Raw genomic sequence first — 27,112 nt, forward strand, 5'->3', positions numbered from 1 at the left:
TGTCTTCAGTCATAAAGCTGAGAGGACCCAGAACAATCATTACTATCCCTGGCAAGGAAGATGGGACAGGAAACTGGTGGAGAAACCAAATAAAGACAGCAAATTTACTGAAAACCCACTATATGTCAGGCACACTAGTAGGTGTTTCACATAATTCGTCTAACTATCAATACTTCCCCCACCCCACCTAGAGCCCCAAGCTCTGTCTGCAGGAAAGTAGAGGAGTAAGCAGAGAGTGGGGCAGTTCCAGTGAGGACTCCCTGCTCCAAACTTGTCCGTAAGGCCTAAAATGTCACATACTCAGAAAGGGTAATTTAGGTAAGCTAACACTATTAGGAAGATTAAAAGGAAGCTGTCATTGAGTGGCTGTTTCCCTTGCTTCCTATCTTATCTAACCCATAAGAGGATAAAGGGCCCCCTACTTTCCTATGGGTTTGTCCAAACCTATCCAGCTCAGGCTAAGCCCACCCTTCTCTGGGGACAGCGACATGCAGGATCCCCAGGGATCAGGGATAGCACCCGTGCCCTCTGCAATGGAAGCACAGAGTCTTAACCACTGGACCACCAGGGAAGTCCCTGAACTAATTTTTAAAACAAATTTCCTCATAAAAAATAAAGTGTGACTGTCATTCAGGATACAGCAGACATCTTTGGATGGAGGTCTGAGACATTTGGATCAGGGCTACAAGACATACAGTGCCAAGAAAATAAGGACTTCCAATTATATCAGAAAACACACTTATATCTATATTTTAAAGAGTCCTCAAGACCCAGAGTGTAAATCCAACTGAGCAGAATCACACAGGATCACTGACACTTGGCCTAACAGATTAAAGAGAACTTGAAAGGCTTGTCCTGAATGGACAACAATGCAACTCTCAGTCTACTTTGCCCTCCTGGTGGTGTCAGCCTCTCAACAAGTTCAATGAGAAAAACCTGGTTCTGATGGTATAAGTCTGCATTAGGTTTCAGAAAACTCAGAAACAAGCCTGAATCAAGTATTTGGGGCTGTGAGTTGCCCCACCGCACCCCTGTAAGGAAGAACAAGCTTAAAAGCAAATATCATATAGCTGAAAGATGTCTGACAGAGATGAATACCAAAGCTTCCTGTTTAAGCACAAACTATCAGCGTTCAGTCTGGGAGATATCAGTAGGAGCTACTCTATACTCCTCTTTACCTTTTGATTCTGACTGGAAGAAGGTCATCTATTCCTAGAGCTCAATGGGGATTCAGTTTCTCAAACTCATTTATTTCTGGACCTCAGTGCTGAGTGCATTGTTGACTCAGTAACTAATACCAGTTGGGTAAGGTGTCTGGTGATATAGACAAAATAGTCTCTCCCTTCTCTGGTCACCAAAGGCCCAGACCTAGAATTCTTTCAGTCACTGGAACTCTCCACTAAAAATCAAACTAAAGAGCTATGTCAAGGTAAAACTGCATCTAAAATCCTAGACCTACAGTGCTCTTCTATTAAAGGAGACGACCAGATTTAGGTCTTCAACTTTCACTGTATTTAAAAGACTACAATGCTATTCATAAAAACCCTTTAAAATGATGACAAAATCTTTGACCTAGTAATTCCACTACTGGGAATTCCACATCAAAGTTCTTAAGTACTTACTATGTTGTGCTGAACACTTTACTTAAAATATCTCCTTCGACCTCACAAAAACCAAATAAGGTCATTTCTACTGTTTGACAGATGCATGAAGGGAAGCCTGGAAACTAGCGCAGGGTCACAGACTAGTAACTGACAGACGTGGGACTCAATCTCAGACTGATTGGACTCCAGAGCCCCATCTTTTTTTACTATCACCCAAACTAAAAATACATCCTTAGAAAATAACCCCAAAATACAGCAATAATTTTAGGCATAAAAAGCTCACTGTCATATAACATGGCAACTTGAAGCATTCTAAACACACAATTAAATAAATGGAGGCAATCTGGATTACAGAATATTATACAAGCATTAAAAATATTTTTACACATAAGTTTTAGTGACATGGGGAAATTTTTATGCTCTAAGTAGAAAAAAACAAAACAGAATTTTACAAACAGTCAGATCTCAACTATGTAAAAAATATACCTGCACATAGAAAGATCTAAACTTACTGATAAATAAAAAAAGGCAAATTGCAGAATTACACACGTGTGGCATGGTCTCATTTATGTAAATAATTCCTGACTCATTTCAAGTATTCAATAAATGTAAGCCATTATTATTATTCATACTACAATGAACAGGTACTACTTTACAATCAGAAAAATCAACAAATTTATTTAAATTATAAGTTTAGGTACTTCCTTATTTAATTAATAAGAAGTGTATGACTTCAGAAAAATTAAATAACATGTGCCTTTCTTTCCTGGAAATCTTAATGTATAAAACACCTCACAATAATACAATTTCAGATTAAATATCTCTAAGTTATGGGAACCAAGTAGCACTGAGAAAAATGTTGCAACACTTCTAATCATCTAAGTTATGGTTACATTCAACATGTTAGACCACAGAGTTGTGCAGATTCTATTATATTTAGAGTTTAAAGTCATAAACAGAAAGGCAAGATCAGGGGTGGTATTTCAAGGGCTGTGATGAACAAGCAGATTCTCTTGCCCAATATGTCACACTGCACCAAAACCAAGGCCTTTTGTGAACTCTTCGAGAGAGAACCAAAACCTCCAGGGTGATGCAGCAGAGACATGTAGGACATGAATGGAAATTAGTGATTTTTTTTTTTTTTTTTTTTTTTGCGGTACGCAGGCCTCTCACTGCTGTAGCCTCTCCCGCTGTGGAGCACAGGCTACAGACGCGCAGGCTCAGCGGACATGGCCCACAGGCCCAGCCGCTCCGCAGCATGTGGGATCCTCCCGGACCAGGGCATGAACCCGCATCCCCTGCATCGGCAGGCGGACCCCCAACCACGGCACCACCAGGGAAGCCCGAAATTAGTGATATTTTTCAGCTGTTAACTATCTTTAGGTAGAATTTACACACACACACACACACACACACACACACACACAAGGGACTTATTTTGAATGAAAAACGGGCAACTCTAGAACTTAGTTCCTCTAGTTCCATAGGAGTTTCAATATTTGAATATATAAATTGAAATTCAAGGTCCATGGGATAACAATGATCTCTGGCCTGCCTATAGCAAAGAGTAAGTGTGAAACATTGAAAGATGAAAAGATTTTTCCCTTCCCCTTGTCCTGAGGTATGTGCAACAAAATAGTATAAAGTTATAACGAACATGAAAAGCACTAGATAATTAGCTAGATTAAAAAAAAAAAAACTTTAACATTGAAGAAGAGTTGTCTGTTGCACTGTATCGTATAGGATTACAAAACCACCACACAGTTGAAGAAAGGAATCTGGCTTTACCTGTATCTTGACCCATCAGTCCATTGCAGTACATGGCATGTCGCTCGATCTTTGTGGGTGGGAAGCCTTGGTCACATAGTGGGCAGGATACCTGGGTACTAGATGAGAAGGTAGTAGTACGTATTTCCTTCTCAGCTTCTTCCCTGTTATCAACCTGAAGAACCTGAAGAGCAGGACAAATGGCAATTGTACTAGCTTTACTTTATAAAGTATCTTTTCCCAAAAAGAACTGCAAGACTCCATCCTATATTCCACTTACTTTCAATGAGGTGATACCAATCAGTTTGCCAAATTCAGGACAGCAGATTGGGAGATACACTAATATAGTTAATATTTATTTATTATACTGAATAATACTTATTCAGTGCCTGCCTACTATGTGCTAAGCACTGTGCATGTAATACTCATTTAAACCTCATGATAATCTTACAAAGGTACGAACACACTCTTCTTACACTTGAGAAAAGTGTTGTCCAAAAGAGTAAAGTAACTTGCCCAAAGTTACAGAATAAGTAAGTGGCAGAGCTGAAATTCAAACCAAGGACTATTTGGCTCCAAAACCTGACAGCATTCCTCTCTATCACACTGCAAGGAGCTGTCCTCATTGGGTCAGTATGCTGTGTCTGCTGTGTTTCAGTTTGTATTATCAACAGCATCTTAAAGACACTTTTTCAGGGACTTCCCTGTTGGCAAAGTGGTTAAGAATCCGCCTGCCAGTGCAGGGGACATGGGTTTGAGCCCTGGTCCAGGAAGATCCCACATGCCACAGAGCAACTAAGCCCGCGAGCCACAACTACTGAGCCCACGTGCCACAGCTACTGAAGCCTGCACGCCTAGAGCCTGTGCTCCGCAACAAGAGAAGCCACCGCAATAAGAAGCCCACGCACCACAATGAAGAGTAGCCCCCACTTGCTGCAACTTAGAGAAAGCCCACGCGCAGCAACAAAGACCCAACACAGCCAAAAGTAAATAAAATAAATAAATAATTTTTTTAAAAAGACACTTTTTCAATCTCACAAAAGAACTGTGAAGGCAGTCAAAAGGTACAAACTCCCAACTGTAACATAAATAAGTACTAGGGCTGTAATGTACAGTGTGATAATATAATTAACACTGCTGTATGTTATATATTAGAAAGTTGAGAGCAAATCCTAAAGAGTTTTCATCACAAGGAAAAAAATTTTTTTTTCTATTTCTTTGATTTTATATCTATATGAGATTATGGATGTTCACTAAGCTTACTGTGAAAATCATTTAACTATGCATGTAAGTCAAATCATTATACTGTACCCCTTAAACTTACACAGTGCTGTATGTAAATTATATCTCAATAAAACTGAAAGACAAAAAAGAATTAATTACACACACACACACACAGAACTGTGATCACTGTAAGTGACTTCGGATATCAAGAGTTAGGGGGGAAAAAAAAGAGCTCTAAGCAAAAGCAACACAACTAAAATAAGTTAAGAACCTAGGTCTCAGCTTATACCAGTAAAACCAACCACTTCTTATGTTTTATTTGTGACTTTTGGGTTGAAAGAGGAAACACAACTAAGACCCAAATATTTAAGAAGGCCTGAAGAAATCACTAAGACAATTCTGACAAAGTCATTCTTACTCCCTTCTCAGTGTTTTGTAGTCTTCATTTTTCTTACAGTTCCCAGTCTCTCAGAGGCAGTTTTATTTTACCTTTACAGGTCAGAGTCAAGAACTCTGCAGTGATTAATTCTATAGTATGTGTGAGCACTGCAGCACTACTGCCTAACACTTGATTCAAAGGACAGCATGTCCTATCCAATCAATGTGAAACTGTCCTGCATAGTCACTGCTTCCATTTAAGAGCAAGGAGCACCTGGGCCGTCATTATGCCTTACTATGGGAAAAAAAATAAACCCTCTTCTGATACAAGAACAAAATAGGACCAAAACTGCAGTAGGTAGATAATTTGAGCTCTGAGCCAACTGGGGTGGTTTTTTTTTTTTTTTCTTTTAGTCTCTAAGTTTAGGCCATCCCTTCAATTTACCACCTGTGAATGTAATCCAGCAGAGAGGAAAACAGGTCATCTAAATAAATACCAAGTAAAACGACTTCTACAACTGCCAGAAAACATTGTTTTCAACACATACCTGCCTTTTACTTTAAAAGGAAGGGGAAAAAGAAAGATGAGAAAGGAACTAAGAGTGGTTGAGTTCCTATACTATGCCAGGCTTGGCCAAGCATTTTCCATAACTATCCTTCACAACAACCCAATTGGCACAGCTATCACTAGCTCCAGTATTACAGAAGAGGAAAGTGAGGCTTGGAAAGGCAAAGTAACCTGCTGATCACAAAGTGAGTAACTGGACAATGTAGACTCAAACCCAGGCCTTGGTGCCATCAAAACTCTCAGTACTCCACTACGGTGTGGCAAAAACAAAAAGCACCCCTCCTCTCCACTTTGTTTCTGGAAGCTGACTCTGCCAGGTATTGGGAGACTCTCTGGTTCTATTATTCTTCTCTAGTATGTGAGGCAAGTCCAGTGGGTCTGGAAGTTCTAGGTGTTTTTTTATTCCAAGCTTAGTCACTGAGATTCTTACAAACCCAGGTTCCTCTGTTCACAAATTTTACAAGAAAAAGTTGTCTTGTGAATGCAAAGCCATCTGAGCAGAGCGGAGAAAAATCAATATACCCTATAATTTGCAAGTAGTCTTGAGTTAATGAAAGTAAGTGGCAGTTAAGCAGTTACTTGGCATTCTGAAGTTCACTAAGCACAGAAATGTTGTATGACATGAATGTCACTGGTGCTCACACCCAGTACTACACCCCTTTGTATTCATTACCAGCTCTATAAAATGCAGAGAAGGTACCTCCAACTATTAAGGTAGTATTCAAGAGGGAGGAATCAATCTATTTTTGTTTTATTGTGAATACAAGCCCACTTCCAATCACATTCATAGGCAACCCAGAAGGTTTCTGAACATTTTTATATTAACCTAAGTTTTTTCCCAGCACCATTTAAAAAGGTCTATTTAAATATTAGCTACAATGGAGAAGCCTCAAGAGGAAAAGATACAAGCAAAGAAGCTCTTATGAGGACTATGTAGTTAGGGACTGGGTCTCTGCAGAGACGCTTCCACTTCTTTTAAAATACTATACATGTATTTCTCAGAAGAAGTACTTGGACACCAAATCATGATCTCTTAAAGGCTGGCCTTTACTTTCTGGCCTGAAAAGAAACCTCATCTCAAGAAATGGACCCAATGAAAATGAGAGTATGTCTCAAGAAATGGACCCAATGAAAATGAGAGTATGTCCTATAGTTACCAACTCCCCCACCCATTCCCCACCAGGTTTATTTGCAGCTTAGAAAACTGTTTAGATCTTTCCCCTCTTACTACAGACAGTTTACTTAACACTGTTAACTTAAAAACCAACTGACTAAACTGACTACAGTTGCACAGGTCCACTTATATACAAATGTTTTTCAACAGTAAATGCTACGGTACTAAATGATCTGCAGTTGGCTGAATTCTCGGATGTGGAACCACAGATAGGGGGAAAATACAGATACCAAGGGCCCGCTATAAGTTATACACGGATTTTCAACTGCACGAACAGTCGGCACCCCTCACCCCCTCGTTGTTCAAGGGTCAACTGTATTTGAGTCTGAATAAAGTCTATTAACCCTTCTGAGTACAGAATATCTGAGACCCCAACTAAGGGAAACTCTCAGCCAAGCTATTTCAAAAATATTATTTCCAAAGGAATCTGACCATTGCAGAAAATCAAATCAAGAGGGACTACAGTTCCGGCAGAGGTATTCCAAATACCTCAAATACTGTCAAGCAGTTCTCTGTCATTAGTAAGCTAATATCACTGAACAGCCAAAATACATTACAAAGCAGTTCCACATGCACATTTCTACTTGTGCCACCTCCTGCTATGTGTTTTATATTCTTTATCTAATTTAATCTTCAGAGCAACCCAATAAAATAGGCTATTTTTTTTTTTTTTTTGCGGTACGCGGGCCTCTCACTGTTGTGGCCTCTCCCGTTGCAGGGCACAGGCTCCGGATGCGCAGGCTCAGCGGCCATGGCTCACGGGCCCAGCCGCTCCGCGGCATGTGGGATCTTCCCGGACCAGGGCACGAACCCGTGTCCCCTGCATTGGCAGGCGGTCTCTCAACCACTGCGCCATCAGGGAAGCCCAAAATAGGCTATTTTTGTCTCCATTTTATAAATGAAGAAGCATTCCTCTCCTATGTTCCCCTAATACCCTAGGCATCTCTCTAACATTACATTTGTCAGATCACATTATAATTATCTGTTTAGGTGTCCCTTTGAGGGCAGGGATTGTTTTTTTCTTATTTACCTTATATCTCAAGACTCTAAAACAATGACTGGCACACTATAATATCTGCCAAATAAATGAATAAAACAATTAATTAACCTGCCCAAGGTGGCGGGGTTGGGATTCAAAGCCATGTCTTCTAATTCCAATGCTCAAGCTCCTTGCACTACACCATACCACCTTCCAATAAACAAGAAATTTTAGGGCAGATGACCCGATACACAGATTCCAAGGGCAAGAGTCCATACCCATTATGATACTATCACTGTGCACACATAAAATGCCCAGATTCTATCTTTCTAATAAGTGATTTGTAACTAGTGATTGTGCAATGACTCAAAAACTACAGTATCTAACTTCTTTTAATGGAAACTTCTAAGACTATTTAGAGTATCCACAGATATCAGCAAACAGCAACACCAAAAAGAGGACATTCAGTGTGAAAAAGACCATACAATTCCATCCATTTGATGTGTAGTGCTGCAGACATATATAACTTCTAAATAGGGCTCATGCTCTTTGCCCCAAACAAAGAATAGTTTCCTTTGCAGCCATGGACGGGTAAGAAATCAGCCTCAATTAACTAAGGGCTTGCAGGGCTTCCTATGCATGTTAGAATAACTATGTTAATAACACTCTGTTCCCCCATCCCCATTTAGAAGGTTCTGGTCCCTCCCTAGGAAAAGAACCGGAGGCCATTTTGACATTATCTAGCAGGATCTATCCTCAGTATCTCTGATGCAGGGAGTGTCCTCATCTTTCCTAACACCACTGGCATCAGGGAATCTTGGTCTGTCAGCTGTGACAGATCAGGTTCCAGGGAACCAAACAGTGTGCATGATTCATGAAAGCAGAATTTCTACCCAGTTACCTGCAGTGCAGAAACTAGGAAGGGGATCTAACTTCCACTGTAAAAACTGTTTTCAAAAAAAACCTAGAGTATAAAAAGGAATAACAGAATGAAACTTTATTTATTTATTTATTTATTTTAATTTTTTTGTGTGTGGCACGCGGGCCTCTCTCCGCTGTGGCCTCTCTCGCTGCGGAGCAGAGGCTCCGGACGCACAGGCTCAGCGGCCATGGCTCACGGGCCCAGCCGCTCCGCGGCATGTGGGATCCTCCCGGACCGGGGCATGAACCCATGTCCCCTGCATTGGCAGGCGGACTCCCAACCACTGCGCCACCAGGGAAGCCCAGAATGAAGCTTTTTTAAATTGCTCAGGATAAAACAGTATAAACATATGTAACCAAAAAATTTATTTTCACAGAAAAACTAGTTTAATTCTCAGGCTGCTTTTCACACCAACAAATTTTAAAGATTTTGAATTTTTTGGGCTTCCCTGGTGGCGCAGTGGTTGAGAGTCCGCCTGCCGATGCAGGGGACACGGGTTCGTGCCCCCATCCCGGAGGGTCCCACGTGCCGCGGAGCGGCTGGGCCCGCGAGCCATGGCCGCGGAGCCTGTGTGTCCGGAGCCTGTGCTCTGCGACGGGAGAGGCCACAGCAGTGAGAGGCCCGCGTACAGCAAAAAAAAAAAAAAAAAAAAAAAGATTTTGAATTTTTTTTAAAAGAGTTCTTGGTATTTAAGTTGTTTTGCCAGACTCAATATGAAAAAATATACACTGAATCTTAATCAGAAGTATGAATTTGTGTCAATCAGCTTTATGGTTAATGTCAGATATGTGAAGTTAGGAAAGGTAATAGTGCAAATAGAGATTTGCCTATTTTATCATGCTGCTATCCTGATTTTGCATTTCTGATCACGTCTCAAAATTAGGGCTGAAAGTTAGGTCGTAATATAAATGTAGTGACTTTTTCCAAGACTGTTCATCTCTGTTACTTATCAGTATATAATGGAAAATACTCCAGGACTTTGGAGACAAATCTGTGTTCAAATTCTGGTTCTACCATTATTAGCAGTTTGAAATCGAGCAAACTGAGCAAACATCCTAAACCTCCATTTCCCCATCTGTACCAGAAATAATAAAGCATATTAAAATACTGAAGAATTGGTAACTACTGTTATATTTAGAAATAGTGCTGAACTCATTTTTAAGAATCTGAGATAAAACCCTAACCCTCTGTCACCTAAATCTTTTCATCCAAGGTCAATATTGCATCAGAGAGAGGACTACCAGTAGAAAGAAAACACTGAGAAAAATGATAAGTAATATTCACCTCCTTATCTGCCATTATTCTTACTTCATCCACGGTCTCTCTGCTACCTGGAAAGTCTTCTTTTTCAAGGTCAAAAGTCTCAGGGGAACTTAGCTGTGTCTCTGTAATTTAAAAAATTAAAACTTCATTAATTTTCATTTTGTATTTTCATAGTTAAAGAAAACAAACACCTGTTTCCTTAAGCTTAGGGTATGATAATTCTGCAGTGGCAATACAGATCAAGTTTGTTTCTTCTTAAGGCTTTACTGAGGCATAATTTACATACTACAGAATTCACCAATTTTCAGTATACGGTATGGTGAGTTTCGACAAATATTTACAATGTATACATGGTATCATTTATACCACAACACCACCACCACAATCAAGATATAAAATATTTCTAACAAGCCCAAAAGTTCTCATGTACCCCTCTGCAGTCAATCCTCCTCCTACTTGGCTCTCTGCAATGACCAACCTACTTTATGTTCTTAGAGTTCTGCCTTTTCTAGAATGTCATATAAATGAAATAACACAGTGTGTCATCTTTCGTGTGTGACTTCTTTCACTTAGCATAATGTGTTTGAGAAGCATCCATGGTGTTACATATATCAGTAGTTCATTCCTTTTTACTGCTGAGTAGTATTCCATTGTATGGATATATTATAATTTGTTTATCCATTCATCAGTTAATCCATTTGGCTTCTTTCCAGCATAGTTCTGGTTTTAAAGTATATTTATTCTCACAGAAAACAGATGCTAATTCTGAGGTTAAAGGGATGATTAGAGAAGACAAAAATTGGGAGCAGAAATAAAAATACATTCTCAACAAAGATATGCCTTTCTTTAATTATACTTTAAGCAGCATTTATTCATTCAACATTAATGCAATAAATATTTATGGAAGAAGTTCCAGGTACTGTACAGGCTACTAGCAATATGGAGATGTAAGATGAGGTCTCTCGTGGCCTCAGTCAGGGGTCAGCAAACTATAGCTCATGGGCCAAATAGAGCCAGTTGCCTGTTTTTGAAAATGAAGTTTTATTGGAACACAGCCACATTCATTCTTCTTTATACTGTCTATGGTTACTTTTGAGTTAAAATAGCAGAGCTGAGTAGTTTCAACAGACTGTATGGCCCACAAAGCCTAAAATATTTATTATCTAGTTTTTTATAGAAAAAGTTTGCTGACTTCTGGTCTAGACACCTATCACTTGATATAACAAAAGAACACTAACAATATTTCAAAAAATGACAATAAATCTAGAAATTTATCTGAGAACACAATCCAGTAAGTTCTCTGTTATCTACACTATACACACTATACATCTAACTGGTATTATATATCTGTGCTTCACAAATACAATGAGTGGCCAATGCTGGGCAAATACTATACCTGAAAGGTACTGAGGTATCTTCTCAATCATCAAAGAATGATTATATACATTTCTAGTGTCAACTGTATTTTAATACATCATAATATTTTGAAAACTGGATGCACACACAGATTTTACCACCTTGTTGGAAAAAGACTTATAGTGCATAAACCTCAAAATCTTCTTTGTCAAGCTTCCCTGAGAGATATAACCAAAAAAGACATTTAGTCTGTTAGAAAATAAGAGTTGCTCACTGCTTGTACTACTGTAACAATAAAAAGTCTTTAATTAAGCTTTCTCTGGCTGAAATGTTCAACTATAGAGACAAATTAAGAGGACATTAGTTTCACAGAAGTAAATAATGCTAGCATCACGCACAACATGGGCATAAGGCTGTAATCCTGCTTCTTCACTAATATGTTGTTATAAGTTTGAATAACAGACCCCTGGAACTGCCAGAAATATGAGACAAAACAAAATAGGTAAGATGGACTTCTATACTCAATCTGTGTTTCACCCATTTAGGACAAATTTTTATACACAGCTTCTAAATTATATATGTATTTTTTATTGAAGTACACTTGATTTACAATGTTTTGCTAATTTCTGCTGTACAGCAAAGTGATTCAGTTATACATACATATACATTCTTCTTTACATTCTTTTCCATTATGGTTTATCACAGGATATTGAATTTAGTTCCATGTGCCATACAATAGGACCCTGTTGTTTATCCATTCTATATATAATAGTTTGCATCTGCTAACCCAAACCTCCTGCTCAATCCCTCCCCCACCCCCTTCCCCCTTGGCAACCACAGGTCTGTTCTCTATGTGTGTGAGTCTGTTTCTGTTTCGTAGGTAGCTTCATTTGCGTCATATTTTAGATTCCACATATAAATGATATCATATAGTATTTATCTCTCTCTTTCTAACTTACTTCACTTAGTATGATAATCTCTAGTTCCATCCATGTTGCTGCAGATGGCATTATTTTGTTCTTTTATGTGGCTGAGTAGTATTCCATTGTACATATGTACCACATCTTCTTTCTCCAGTCATCTGTTGATGGACATTTAGGTTGCTTCCATGTCTTGGCTACTATGAGTAGTGTTGCTATAAACACAGGAGTGCACGCATCTTTTTGAATTATAGTTTTGTCTGGATATATGCTTAAGAGTGGGATTGCTGGATCATATGGTAATTCTAATTTTTAGCTTTTTGAGGAAACTCCATACTGTTTTCCATCATGACTGCACCAACTTACATTACCAGCAACAGCGTAGGAGGATTCCCTTTTCTCCCCATCCTCTCCAGCATTTGTTATTTGTAGACTTTTTAATGATGGCCATTCTGACCAGTGTGAGGTGGTACCTCATTGTAGTTTTGATTTGCATTTCTCTAATAATTAGCAATGTTGAGCATCTTTTCATGTGCTTACTGGCCATCTGTATTTCTTCTTTGGAGAAATGTCTATTTAGGTCTTCTGCCCATTTTTCGATTGGGTTGTTTGTTTTCTTGTTGTTGCGTTGTATGAGCTGTTTGCATATTTTGGAAATTAAGTCCTTGTTGGTTGTATTGTTTGCAAATATTTTCTCCCATTCTGTTGGCTGTCTTTTTGTTTTGTTTATGGTTTCCTTTGCTGTGCAAGAGCTTGTAAGTTTGATTAGGTCCCATTTGTTTAGTTTTGTTTTTATTTCTATTGCCTTGGGAGACTGATCTAATAAAGCATTGGTACAATTTATGTCAGAGAATGTTTCGCCTATGATCTCTTCTAAGAGTTTTATGGTATCATGTCTTATGTTTAAGTCTTTAAGCCACTAAATTAAAGAGACTGAGGAGTCTGACTCCATGGAGAAGTAGTTACACTTTCTTAGCAAAAGGAACAGTAATGTTAGGGAAACCTTTTGTGATCTCATTTAGAAGTGGTTCATATCAGCAAACAGTTGGACTTAATTAGCAGGCTAATGACAGCAAGTCACGATCACAAAAATTATCTAACTGCAGTGATGAAGGGCTTACTTTTCATTAACTTTTCTCTCATTAGGGATTTCAATTGTATTTGCAGGTTCCTCCTGCAAGATCCCAGGGTGATGTCACATGCCATCATCCTAAACTTACTGGGTGACTTCCCAGCAGGATGGCATAAGTCAGCACTCCCAGATGGAGAGGGAGTAATGCTATCTTTTCACAAAAATAACACAGCATTCCTGACAGCTCCTGCCAAAATCATAGCAATTGGTAGAGGGGTCTCTTGGTGGGTATCATTAGGCAGCAATCTAAATAAATTTCAAATGAATATAGAAACCACTTTCAATAAAAACAACGCAGTTAAACTTTAAAAGTAAGTACAGAAAGACCTTTATAATATGCTGCCAGTTGTTTAAAAATAGTTACAGGACTTTCCTAGACTGATGTGTAAACTAAATGAGTCTCTGTAGAAAAAAAAAAAAAAAACTTGAAAGAAACCAAAACAAGAAAACTGCGAGTCTCTCTGACCCCGACAGGTTATACGCAACCTAAGGGAAAACTAGATATGACTTATGGTAACATTCGTCCAACACTTGCTGCCCAAAGAGTTTAAACATTAAGAGGAAGTTCCTTAATCTCACATGAATAAGGTTACTGATAATATATTAGGCCCCACTTTTAAGAAAAGCCAAAAATATATATAGAAGCTAAAACAAATTCCTTAGAAAGTAGTGGTTCATAATCACAAAATAATTCTTCATATTATACGATGATTCAACTCAAGAGTTCTCTTAGATAATGGATATTTTAGTTCATTTTAAATTATTTTGTGTATCAAAACCTATTCATGTGCAACTTTCAATGAACATCTCTCTCGTACCTTAAACAAAGTATTGATACATGTGTCTTCTCATCACCACTGTTAACAAAAAGCAAAGTATGATACCTAACCAGGTTAAGTATCTGTTCTGAGATTAAAAATAAGTCAGTGGCCGAACTGTGCACAAAATTCCATTTCTGGACTCCCTATGCAATAGACCCCATGAATGGCAATGTAAAACTAACTAGTAAAAGCCTCAGGGAAAAAAACTGTTTAATGACAGGCAGATTTGAGGACAAGCCACTTTGAGAACTCATAAACCAAAACATAAAGTCCTCTTGGCTTTCAATTAGAGTTAAATGCTATTCCTAATGCTCTGCTGCCATCTCTGATGAGGCTAGTAAGCAAACAAGCAAACAAAAGAGCCATGTTAATTTCAAACTAAACTATCTCTAAGAAGAGAAAAGATGAGAAGCAGAGCCAATGTCCATCAAAAATGTGTGTGGGGGGCTTCCCTGGTGGTGCAGTGGTTGAGAGTCTGCCTGCCGATGCAGGGGACACGGGTTCGTGCCCCGGCCCGGGAATATCCCACATGCTGCGGAGCGGCTGGGCCCGTGAGCCATGGCCGCTGAGCCTGCGTGTCCGGAGCCCGTGCTCCAAAACAGGAGAGGCCACAACAGTGAGAGGCCTGCATACCGCAAAAAAAAAAAAAAAAATGTGTGTGTGTGTGTATATATATGTATGTATGTGTGTGGAGAGACACACACAAATCAATCACACGTAAACCTCCTGAGAGTGGGCTGGAAAAGTCAGAAAAATTAAAAGGCACAAAAAGGTAGATAGCTAGGGATCAGAAACTGGTAAAATCACAGTGGGGTACTTACCAGGACACACAGTGATTTCCTCTGCAGAACTCTCTGGCATAAGGACTGAGCTTCTCTTACTGTTCAAAGCAGCAATGCTGAAAAAAGAACCAAACCCCCAGTGAATTCCCAGTAAAATAAATCAGAACACGGGGCCAAAAGCAATGGTTAGTCATTCACAAAGCCACAGGTAATGATACCTGCTGTCCAATACCACAAAAGCACAACAGGGAAGCAAGGAATCAGTAGTGAAAACTCCAAGCCAAAAACAGGGAAAATAAATATGCTTACAACTTTGGTTCCAGTGAAACCACTGAATGAAAAGAACCCCCTTTTGAAGTCTTCACAAAGAAAGGTTGAAGGGTAAGGACTATCAGACAAAAAAAATCCACTCTAATATAAGGATGTCAAAAGTGTTTTATAGCCTCCATCTCAGCCTTCTGAAAGCTAGAGATTTGTAAACTCATAAGAGAAGATAGATTCTTCTGACAACACAATAGCTTTCCCCTCACCTTGCAGTTAAATTTCCTCTTTAACTCAAGATATGGCTCTCCAAGCAACAAAAATAAGATACAATTCCAAACTGCCCTACAACAAAAATCTGCGCAACCGGGGCTTCCCTGGTGGCGCAGTGGTTGAGAATCTGCCTGCCAGTGCAGGGGACACGGGTTCAAGCCCTGGTCTGGGAAGATCCCACATGCTGCGGAGCAACTGGGCCCGTGAGCCACAACTACCGAGCCTGTGCGTCTGGAGCCTGTGCTCCCAACAAGGGAGGCGGCGATAGTGAGAGGCCCCCACACCGCAATGAGGAGTGGCCCCTGCTTGCCACAACTAGAGAAAGCCCTCGCACAGAAACAAAGACCCAACACAGCCAAAAATAAATAAATAAATTTATTTTTTTTTAAATCTGCCCAACCAGGTTGAATATCTCTTCTGAGAAAAACATAATTATGAATGGCTCCCCTCATGCAACCTTCTGGTTTACCCTGCCTATTCATGGAGTGCAATCTCTTCCTGACATAGGAACACATGCCTGAGAGATCTGGGCATCTAAGCTAGCCTCGTCATGCTTCACAGAGCTTTACGATTAGTTTGATCAAGTATGCAAGAGAACGCTTAAAATCACAAATCCTCACATCAACCAAGAACCACAAAGAAGAGAGAATAACCACCACTGATACATGATAAATAACTAAATCCTGATAGGAAACCACAAGTGATTTCTCCCTCTAAATAAAACACCTCAGAGCATTTGTTATAAACCTAAGCCAGAGACAGTTTATTCGGCACGTAACATTAGAGCTCTATTCAAAGGGTCCATCACAAAACAATTTGCTGACATTTATAAAATGGGCTAATCAATTTGAAGTCAAACCGCATTGCCTGCAATTCCAACTCTATCCTGGTGACAAAGCGTATAATCATTTATTAAAACCTACATCTGCTCTGCAGAAGGCTCACCACAACAAAGCAGAGTGGCCTGCAGGAAACAGAAGGCCTACTCTGGTTAAAACCACTTCCAAAACTGTCTTAACAGCAGGAGAATCAAACCAAAGCCATATTCTTTAGCTCAGGAAGAAATACCTAGTCCTATCAACTTAACCAAAAGCCTAAGAACACCAACTAAACTACAAAATGACAAATGGCAACTGGGTCTCAACTTCTGTTTGGGAGATGAAGGTCAGTTAACACAAAATTAAGCTCTTGAGTAATCCTCAAAGGTCAACTACCAATAAAAGGGAAAAGTAATTGGAAGCCTGATCTAGTTAGTAAGTGTAGTTTGTAACCAATCAACCTCTACATATTATTAAAGTGAGAAGATTTAACAAGGTAACCCCATCAATCAAACCATCAAGAATAACTGAGGAGGTAATACAAATACAACCATTTAAGGAAAGATGAGACAAAATCAGATTAAAAATGGCATAGGACAGGGAGTGAGGGTGATACAGGTTCTGTGTGGCCTGAAAAATATAAAAGCTTCAAAGAGAATGCAAATCTTAAGAGCAGACTTAAAAGATGTGTATGGTTTAGATATGCAGATAAAATAAGCATAAGCAGAGGGAACAAAGGGAGAAAGGACTAGAAGGACCATGAAGAAATCAGTCTAGAGCCTTCTTATTGGCATAGGAAGCTAGTATAGTTAGTTAAGAGAGTAGCAGGATGTAACCACTTTTCAGGAATAGTACAGATGGAATTTGTGCCAAGACGTTGGATTAGACAAGTAAACCTCTAAGATCTCTTCCACCCTAATATTCTAGACTTCTATAAGATGCATACTTGAGAACTGGGAGATAATGATTTCTCCTAGGCTGTGTGTATAAAAGAGCCAAAAGGTCCCTGGGAAAGCTGTTCCTATACAGTGTCACTCATGTGGTTCATCTCTTTTATTCTGGTACTATCAGAGGAGAATTCAGACCCATAATGACATATAATTTTACCTCTGTGAGGCAGGTACAGAATTTCCTTCTTCAGAAGTTTCTTCAACAAACAGCCCTTGGGAAGACTGCAAAGAAATATGTAACATCCTAAATATATAGGCACAGATGAACTGGTTTCTCTTCCTTTTTAAAAAAAATTTAATTGTTCAACATTATCACTCAGCAATTAGTAATAAGAATAAAACATTTTACATAAGTCAGTGAGTTTAAATAAAAAGAACATATCCAGTGGAGTCATAACACTGGAATTTAAATCATGGGTGAATCACCTGTTAACTTTGTAATCTTGGGTAAGTCACATCTGAATCTGCTTCCTCATCTTAAAATACTATCAACAATTGCCTCACAGAGTGTTATTGTGAGAATTAAACAAGATAATATATATGATGCACTGTGTAAAATGCAAGACATAAATATTAATTGGTGAGTCAAATGAATTATGATTTCAGAAAAGCAATTATGAAGCTTTTGTTGTGGAAGGAAGAGATATAGAGAAAAGTTCAGTTCTCAGTGGAAAGACGTCTCTCTTGCACAACCAAGCCATAACACAGGCTATCCAAAAGAAAGGGTTATAAAGATTCCTTTTGCTAAAAATCTGCCACTATGGTTTTAATATGTGGCCACAAAGATATCTTTTAAGAAACGTAACAAATAGGGACTGGCTAAGAAAAAAAATTATTTTCTTTGATTAATAGTAGAGTTGGGGGCTTCCCTGGTGGCACAGTGGTTGAGAGTCCGCCTGCCGATGCAGGGGACACGGGTTCATGCCCCGGTCCGGGAAGATCCCACATGCCGCGGAGCAGAGCTAGGCGCCGTGAGCCATGGCCGCTGAGCCTGCGCATCCGGACCCTGTGCTCCGCAACGGGAGAGGCCACAACAGTGAGAGGCCCGCGTACCACAAAAAAAATAAAAATAAAATAAATAGTAGAGTTGGTGCAAATGTTAACTCATTAAATGTAGGTGCACAGCAGAGTGTGGAAAAAGTAGCTACTGCTGCCTTACAGGTACTTCTGAGGAAGTGCCTGGGCTGTGAGGCTTCTTCCAATAGATGTAAAGCTACTGGCTGAAACTTTCAGGGTCTCCTAACAGAATATAAATAACCTAAACAAGTTAGGCACCTCTATACCACTCAGGTAAATGATGAAATATACTAAAAACAGGAATAGCCTAGATGAGCCTACAGTCAAAGGGAAGATAAAGCTGTACAATGATTGGGAATGTAGTCATTATGAAAAATGAGGGCTGAACAAAACTGTCAAAAGGACTAAAATACAACAGAAATAAATACTTCACCTGACTGTGTGAACTCAGTGGTGACAAAACACTGTTTTATTTCTATCTCAAAAAAAAAAAAAAAAAGGTAAATACTGACACCTGGTGTCCGTTTAACAGAATTTTACCTTGTTAGAATGACTAGCCAACTAAGCCTTTGGCTTCAGAAGCAAACAAGGTACTGATTAATAAGTTATGAGATACCTCCACCTCTACCTCAGGCTAAACATATCTCTTCCTTTCCCAGTGTAATTTTTTAAAAAAATTATTGTACACCTATTATGTGCCAGGCCTGTGCTAATCCCTTTACATGTATTATCTTCTTTAATCTTCACAAGAACCTTCTGAGGTAGAAGCTATTAAATTATTTTAGAAATTAGGAAAGTGAAACTTTGACAGGTTAAATAATCTTCCCAAAATCACAGAGCTGTTCAAAGTGGAGCCTGGACCTTTCTGACTCCAAAATCCATGCTCTAACCACTACAGTTATGTTGTTTAGTCAAATAATTTTCTTCCTAACCATTTCAACATAGAATCCCAAGACTGTCTTCATTTCAATAAATCATTTTTAATTCCTAAACTTATACCTCAATGGCAGTAATCTAAACACGGGTAAAGTAAGGTTCTTCCAGAATATGAAAATAACAGAGCAAAACAAGCAGACAAAATTTGATTAGAATATCCAAGTCTAATCAAGGTGAACAGAGAAGCATGACAGGAATGTAACTTTCACTAAGGAAGCTGTGGCCTAATCAAGACATTGCACTCTACCTGAACAAATAATATGTTAATGGAAAGGGATAGTTAGCAACAAATCTAAAAAAGAAAAATCCAAAGACCCAGAATCAAGCAGTGTCTTCAACACCATGGTCTGGAAGTGAAAGTTAACAGACACATCATCTGATCACCACAGAAACGTCCTCTGCTGCAGGCACTAGTAGCTTATCAGGTCTTTCCAAAGACGAGTTGAATCACCCCTTAAAACTTCCATTTTCTGATTATTATTTCAACCTTCCAGATTCCTTCATCCTAGAAAAAGGTATGATGGCGGGCTTGAGTATTCTGGTTAATGAAAATGTCTCTCTTCCATAATAAATTAACAAACTGACATTTGGTACACATACCAGACTGAAATTTGGTTAATCAAAGTCAGTTCTCACATTCCCACAGAATCTGGTCATTTCTGAGAAAGAAATCCCAGTACCTGGACTGAAAAATTAAGGATCAGACCCTAAAAAGTAGGGACCACATCAATATACTAACCTTCCTCTCCCTGCTGTACAGCCATCACGATGACCTCTCCATCTTCATTAACAACTTCCCTATAATTGCAGTGATGCCAGAAACCAGTTATCATCTGATCCAAACTGTTTAGTCTATGTGAAGTTTTTATAACCTAAGCAATTTGCCCCAGGGTGAATGCTTCTCTGAGTCCCTATTTCTGGGACTCTCTTGCTATCTCTATCAACCAAGGAGTCTCAAATGTGGGCAGTTCCAGCAAAGCCATAATCAATAGAAAATGTTTAACAAATACATAAACTCTTTCTACCCACAGTTCCTGAAAGCAAAAGACCAAGATAAGACAAGAAATTACAATTGCAAGACTTTCATTATTTACCTATAAAATTAGTTAAGTTGATTTCTCTTTGTTTTGTTTTTTTAAAGACACTATTCTACATTGGCACGGCTGCAGTGAACTAGGCATTCTCATACATTGCTGGAAGGAAAGAGTACAAATTTGAACAACCTTTCTTAAAAGCAATTTAGCAGTAAATAGCAGGTCTTTTTTTTTAATGTTCCTAACTCTTTAACCCAGCATTTTTCTGGTTCCCTATCTCTAAAGACACTAATCTTAAATAAATAAAAGTTTTACTTAGAAAGATGTTTATCACAACTGAAATACCCAGCAATAGGAAAATGATTTAAATGTTATCATAAACTTATAAGCCAAAATATTATAGTAATTAAAAATGAGATCTACAAGAAAGTTTACATAATGTTAACTTAAAAATATAAAAATACAGTAATATGATATAAACCATACAAAAAAATAGGTATAGAAAAAAAGATGAAGGAATACATCACTGGATGGTAGGACTGTAGGTACTTTCAACTTTGTTCTTTACACTTTTTTGCATTTTTCAATAGTTCTAAGTGATTTCTAAAAATAATGTTAATGACTAAACTGAATATTTACTAGGTTGTCTACCTGGTCTCCTTTTACTGAGGACTGTTCCTCACCCCTCGCACTGCAGGATAGCAGTGGGCTCACAGCCATTTGTACAATTTGGAACATACACGCTTTGGGCCACAGACAACTGGGCTGGGGACAGCTACTAACTCTAAATGGGCCATAAGTCATTTCCTAGAAGTTTGAAGTTGGAACTGGGAAAGAATAAATCTCCTGTAACCTGTATTTACCTTTGGGAACTGTAGGATCAATATCTTCCACCTACCAAGTGAAACAGAGAAGCAAAGGAAGCCAGTGTGCAGGGAGGAAAATGAAGCAGACACAATATAACTACGAGATACAGACAAATTTTCCAGACCTAGTGCCTTATCCAGGCTTGGTTTACCATTCTGTTTTAGAATTTATGAGGCACCCTATTTCCTTATGATGAAGTCCTCTTTAATTAAGCTAGCTTGATTTAGTTTGTTATAGCCAAACAGTACCAATAATAATACCATGTGTATTACTGGTGGTGGCCTGTTCATGAAGTTAGACAACTTCAACCTAATAAAGACAGCCACTAGGTTCTAACCACTTCCAGCCTATTCTAAAGGCACTGCTTTCAAACCTCAGAACCTGACACAAGTCTATGCTCTAGAACTCTGGCCCCTGGGATCTTTCAAGCTAATGACTTGAATTACAGTAAATCATTAAGTGTTCACTCTGTGGAGTTAACTTTATTCTTTTAAGAGGAAGTATCTCTGAATCACAATGAATAAACAAAATGTTATCATAAGCATAACCTAACTTTCCTTTGGAAAAGAGGCAAGTCACTAGAAGAACTGTTAAGAAAAATGCTTTCTCTTCCCACATAGCTATGTTTCTAGAATGTGAATGAAAAAGGTTGCTAGGGAAGAATAATTCCCATACATATTCTCAATGAATAACCTTCTGGTCCCTTAGAGAAAACTACCATTTACTGAGTGGCTATAATCTTCTCCGTATTATACTATACATTTACACAATTCACTTTAATCATTAAAACTACTGAAAGATATGAATTACTACTCCCATTTTACAGATGTTTACAGATGTTTTTAAACTGAGATTCAGAGGCTAAATGACTTTCTCAAAGGCAGAGTCACTAAAACACTAAAGTCAAAATTCAAACTCCAAGTCCATGATCTCTACACAATGCTATGAAATTTCTCATAGCTACCATATCTTGAACCCTTATCATAAAAGAGACAGAACAGGATAACAGCAAAACAAAACCAAAAACTCAAGAGTCCAATAACAGAAACAGTGACAAAAAATAGTAAAGTAATAAAACAGAATACTCTTGAAAATTATAGTTTATAGAATTCATAATTATGATTGTTTTTATAATACTTAGAGAAAAAATAGAAAAAATAGAATATAAGCTTACTCTATTACATATACAACCTATATACCTATATAATATTATCTAGGTATCTCAGAAAAAGACTTAAAAGGTAACCTAAATGTCCCCAAACAGGGAATTGTTTTCAGTAAATTACTGAAAATCACCACAAGCAAAATCAGAAATACACCATTATGTGAGGGAAAAAATAAACTGGAAAACTATCTGCATTTCCTATCACAAAGGACCACTTCCCCTAATACATAAAGGGTGCCTACAAACCACTAAGAAAAAGACTATGGTAAAAGAAAAATGCCCATAAGATCTAAACAGACAGAAAAGGAAATACAAATGGGTCTCAACTACACAGGAGAAAAGTGCAAATTAAGACTGCATTGTGGGACTTCCCTGGTGGAGCAGTGGTTAAGAATCCACCTGCCAATGCAGGGGACATGGGTTCAATCCCTCTGGGAAGATCCCACACGCCACGGAGCAACTAAGTCCATGCACTGTAACTACTGAGCCTGCACTCTAGAGCCCGCGAGCCACAACTACTGAGCCCACACGCCACAACTACTGAAGCCCGCGTGCTCTAGGGCCCACGTGCCGCAACTACTGAGCCCACGCGCCTAGAGCCCATGCTCCGCAACAAGAGAAGCCACAGCAGTGAGAAGCCCATGCACCACAACAAAGAGTAGCCCCCGCTCGCTGCAACTAGAGAAAGCCCGTGCGCAGCAATGAAGACCCAACACAGCCAAAAAAAAAAAAAGACTGCATTGCAATACCATGTTTCATCTCTCAGACTGGCAGTACAGTCCTGATAATACTGTACTGGTATGGGTATGGGGAGGCTGGTACTCATACAACCTCTACAGAAGGCAATTTAGGAACAGCTAGCAAAAATGTAAATATATATATACTTTGATCCACCAATTATATCAACAAGAAGTTATCCTACAAAATCTCCCATGTAGATGAAACATCTTCTGCACAAGAGTAATAATCCTCTTCCAATAATAAAAAAAAAAGTGATAATCACTGCAGCAGCGTTTGTAACTATTATTTTGGAAACGACCTAAATGTCCACGAATAGGGGCACTAGATAAACTCATCCATACAAGACATATTACACAGTCCCCTCACCCCCGCCCAAAAAGAAGAAAATTTTTAGGTACTGCTATAGAATCATCTCATAGAGATAGTAAAGGAAAAAAGCAATGTGCAGAATAATGTGGAATATGCTATCAGCTGTGTAAAAAGTGAGGAAAAGAATATGTATACACATTTGCTTGTACTACATGAAATATCTTGGAAGGATGCACTAGAAACTAGTAATAAATGTTGACTCCAGGGAGGGGAACTGGTTGGCTGGGGATGGGGATAGGAGACAAACTTTTTATTTATATCTTTTTGAATTTTGAGCCAGTTGAACATTATTACCTATTCAAAAACTTAACTTTTTAGAAATACATATTTTAAAACAAAAAATAAATTTATGATATATCCATCTGATAGAATAATGTTTTCAAGTATACATAATAGGAAAAGATCTAAGATAAGCTATTAAATAGGGGAAAGGAACAAAGTTTACACAGAAGAGTCTTCATTTTGTTGAAAAATTAAGAAAAAAGTATTTTTATATGCACAGAAATAATAATGATTGCCTCTTACTGCTGGGATTATGGGCAATTTTTTCTTCTTTACACTCTTCTGTACTTTCCTAATTTTCCACAGTGAGCATATACTACTTTAAAAATCAGGGGGGCAAAAACACAGAAAGAACAGACAGCTAAAATAATCCTTTCTTTAATCATCCTTAATTACAGCATCACTGACCCTTACCTGACCATGACTGGTTGTTGGTTCTTCCTCCAACAAAAGTTTCTCTTTCAAGCTTTTAATTGGGCTTTCTTGGAAATCCTTGGTTTTTGAGTGCCAGACAGATGCCCTAGACTCCTGCCTCTCCTCTTTGTCTTCATCTCCCATATCTTCTGAGATGCATTCATTTTTTTCACTAGCCTGATCTCCTTGGCCACATTCATTCTGGATCAGAGAAGGAGGTCTAGGTAACACTGGTTCCCCAAACCCTTTTTTTTTTAAGAGCTGCCTCTGAGCCATTTTCAGGCTCTTTTGATAAACCTCCAACTGGCAGAGAATGACCTTGGTATATTGGTTAGGGTCTACTCCAGCAGGGCAGAATGGAATACCCCAGAAGTAGTGCACAGTGCCCCCAATGTCCTGGAGACCTTTGGCATCTGCTGGGGTAGGAAGACAGTGCCTAGATGTGTCCCCCCTACCCTGGGCAGCTTTGTGAAAAGCACAACCGTTCCCAGTACTTTCCTGTGGCTTCCCACACTGTGTGCGCTCAGCCAAGTGGCCAGTACATCTGTCAAAACATTTAACGTTCTCATTCTCAAACACTGGCTGGCTTGACTGGTCCCAGCTTCCTGAGCTGCCAGAGACCGGCTCCTCTTCAGTGTTTTCAGTGTGGTCCCAAGGCTCCTCTCTTTCCTCAGACTCGTTTCCCTGACTGATATGTGAGCCTTTAAACAGTGATGGAGGTACCAGCTGCCATATGCCTGTAGGTATTTGAGAAAAAGTAGGGCTAAGGACAAACCATTTTTTATTAAGAGGGCTTGGTAAGTTATCAAGGATTACATAATGTGGGTAAAAAAAGGCTCTTCTTTGGGTTTAACCAAAAGTTGGCTTTTCCTTGGAGATAAAAGTATGCTGGATATTAGTGAGATCTCAACTACTTTCTGATTTAACCTCTTTAATACCACCAAAGGGATTCTGGACATTTCTGTATATCTACACTCAGCATGATATCCCTGTGATATGGTTATACTTGATGAGAAGGAGCCAGAACAGGGAGACATGCCTTCAGTGGTCCCAGAGTCTGTGGTTTTCTCTTGGTGTGACTGTGAAGATGGTCCAGCGGCCAGAGGTTGAGATCTGGTAGCAGAAGCATCAGAAGGCCGGCAACTCTGAAACAAGTGATCCCACACCAGACCAGGTTTATTATTAAGGTAGCTATACAGGAAGGGTCACAGGAAAGGACAAAAAGGGGAGTCCACCATCCCTAAGAGATTCTCCTCTCCAAAACGTAGATGCTCAATTCAAATGAATTCCACAACATGTACTGCATGCCTACTATGTGCAAAGTGCTATACTAGATCACTATACTAAACCCTTTTCTAATATAGAGAGGTGAATGGCATAAAGGATGGCTCACGACCTGCCACTGGCAAATATCTTTCACATTTAAAATAATTTTAATTACACATACTCAAATCACAATTAAATATTATTTGAAAATTTATAAGACTGCTAATTTTTCTCTCCATAACCCACCTCTGGTTCTCATTCCCTTTGCTCTCCCCACAAAACAGGGGAAAGTAAAGCACCTTATCTTGCTCCCTTTTGGTTTCTTGAAACTCAATAACTCTTTTCAGAAGCTGCCAACTACTATGGTTCTCTTAAGCCATGGACTGAAAATCTGTGAGGTGGAAAACTTTCATACAGAATTAACAAAACACTTCAAATTGAGTTCATCAACAATTCAACACAGACTTAAAAATTATTATGGGAAATATCTGTTAGTTGAAAACCGTATGAACTACTATAACTAGTTCCTAATGCAGCCATAACAGAAATTAAAAACTATTGCTGATCAATCCTCACAACCTTTTTCATCACAGCATATTTACATTCAGGCTTTCAGCAATGGCTTTCCTCAAGAGCTCCTCTTCTTCCTCCTCCTGGCTGTTCACCTCCCTAGCTTCCTGTTCACTCATTTTGACAGCCAGAGCAAACTGTTCTTCTTCTGTCATTTCTGTAAGAAGATCGGGAAAAGAGAGAGAGGGACACCACAAACACTGAATCAGCACATAGACAAGAAACAGAATTATTAAACTTTTCAAGCAAAGACACTACAGACCATTTAGTACAATTTTATAATTTTACAAATGAGGAAAGCCCCAAAAGGTAAGGTGCTGGCAAAGATCAGTAGCAGCAATTACAAGAATCCTGGGTTAACTAAACTGTGAACTCCTATGAAGGCAGGGTTTCTGCCTATTTTTGTTCACTGTTGTATCTCCAGCACAAGAAAAGAGTACCTGGCACCTGGTAGATATTCAATAAATATCTGGTGAATGAATAAATAAGAGGAACTAACTGCCACTCCAGGGATTTTGGCTACATATCACTTTATACATATTTGCTTCAAGCTCAACATTTAACCAGAATAATTTTACTCTTCAGAATTCTCTCATTTACCCAGTAGAAAAGAACATTTCTAATGACCAGAATTTCATCTCCAAACACCATTTCCCATTAAAGCAACTGGGTTACCTCGGAGAGAAATAGTTGATTCCAAGTTTGCAGCATGAAATGTAGAAGATGAACTAGAATATCTATCATATCTGTGAGCAATGAATCTATCCGATATAACTAGGGTCATATCAAAAGAACTTACAAGCCAACTTAAAAAGGTTCTCACTGGCTAAGAGTGGGACCACTGGAACATCAATAAGGATAATGAATGCAATGAATTAAAACACACTAAATATGTCTAAATCTATGAATTCATAATAGTACTTTAAAAAAACACAACTAACTGGTCACTGTTGAAGAATATTAGTGAACCAACTATTCTGAAAACTGGTAAATAAAAGGATAGAGAATCAAGCTTTTGTTCTACTCTTCCAACACAAGCTATACTACTGGGTAACCAACCAGATGAAGAGAAGTTTCTCTTTAAAGAATTATTCCAGCCAATAAATATAATAGAAATGACAGAATTAGAATATTGCCATTTTAGAGTCTGTCATACAGAGTGAAGTAAGCCAGAAAGAGAAAAACAAATATCGTATATTAACGCATATATGTGCAATCTAGAAAAATGGTACAGATAAACCTATTTGCAGGGCAGGGAT

General features: G+C 38.7%; 1 protein-coding gene across 1 annotated transcript in view; it reads right to left on the minus strand.

The window, feature by feature from the left end:
* UIMC1 (ubiquitin interaction motif containing 1) overlaps positions 1-27,112 on the minus strand; it is a 186,242-nt gene that overhangs the window by 38,657 nt on the left and 120,473 nt on the right. Inside the window, 7 exon segments of the mRNA XM_081230769.1 lie at positions 3,393-3,555; positions 9,901-10,001; positions 14,930-15,006; positions 17,350-17,414; positions 24,018-24,832; positions 24,835-25,162; positions 25,886-26,010. Coding sequence (XP_081086895.1) covers positions 3,393-3,555; positions 9,901-10,001; positions 14,930-15,006; positions 17,350-17,414; positions 24,018-24,832; positions 24,835-25,162; positions 25,886-26,010 — 1,674 coding nt within the window.

Source organism: Mesoplodon bidens, assembly GCF_964165515.1.
Source record: "Mesoplodon bidens genome assembly, chromosome: 4".
NCBI lineage: Eukaryota > Metazoa > Chordata > Mammalia > Artiodactyla > Ziphiidae > Mesoplodon > Mesoplodon bidens.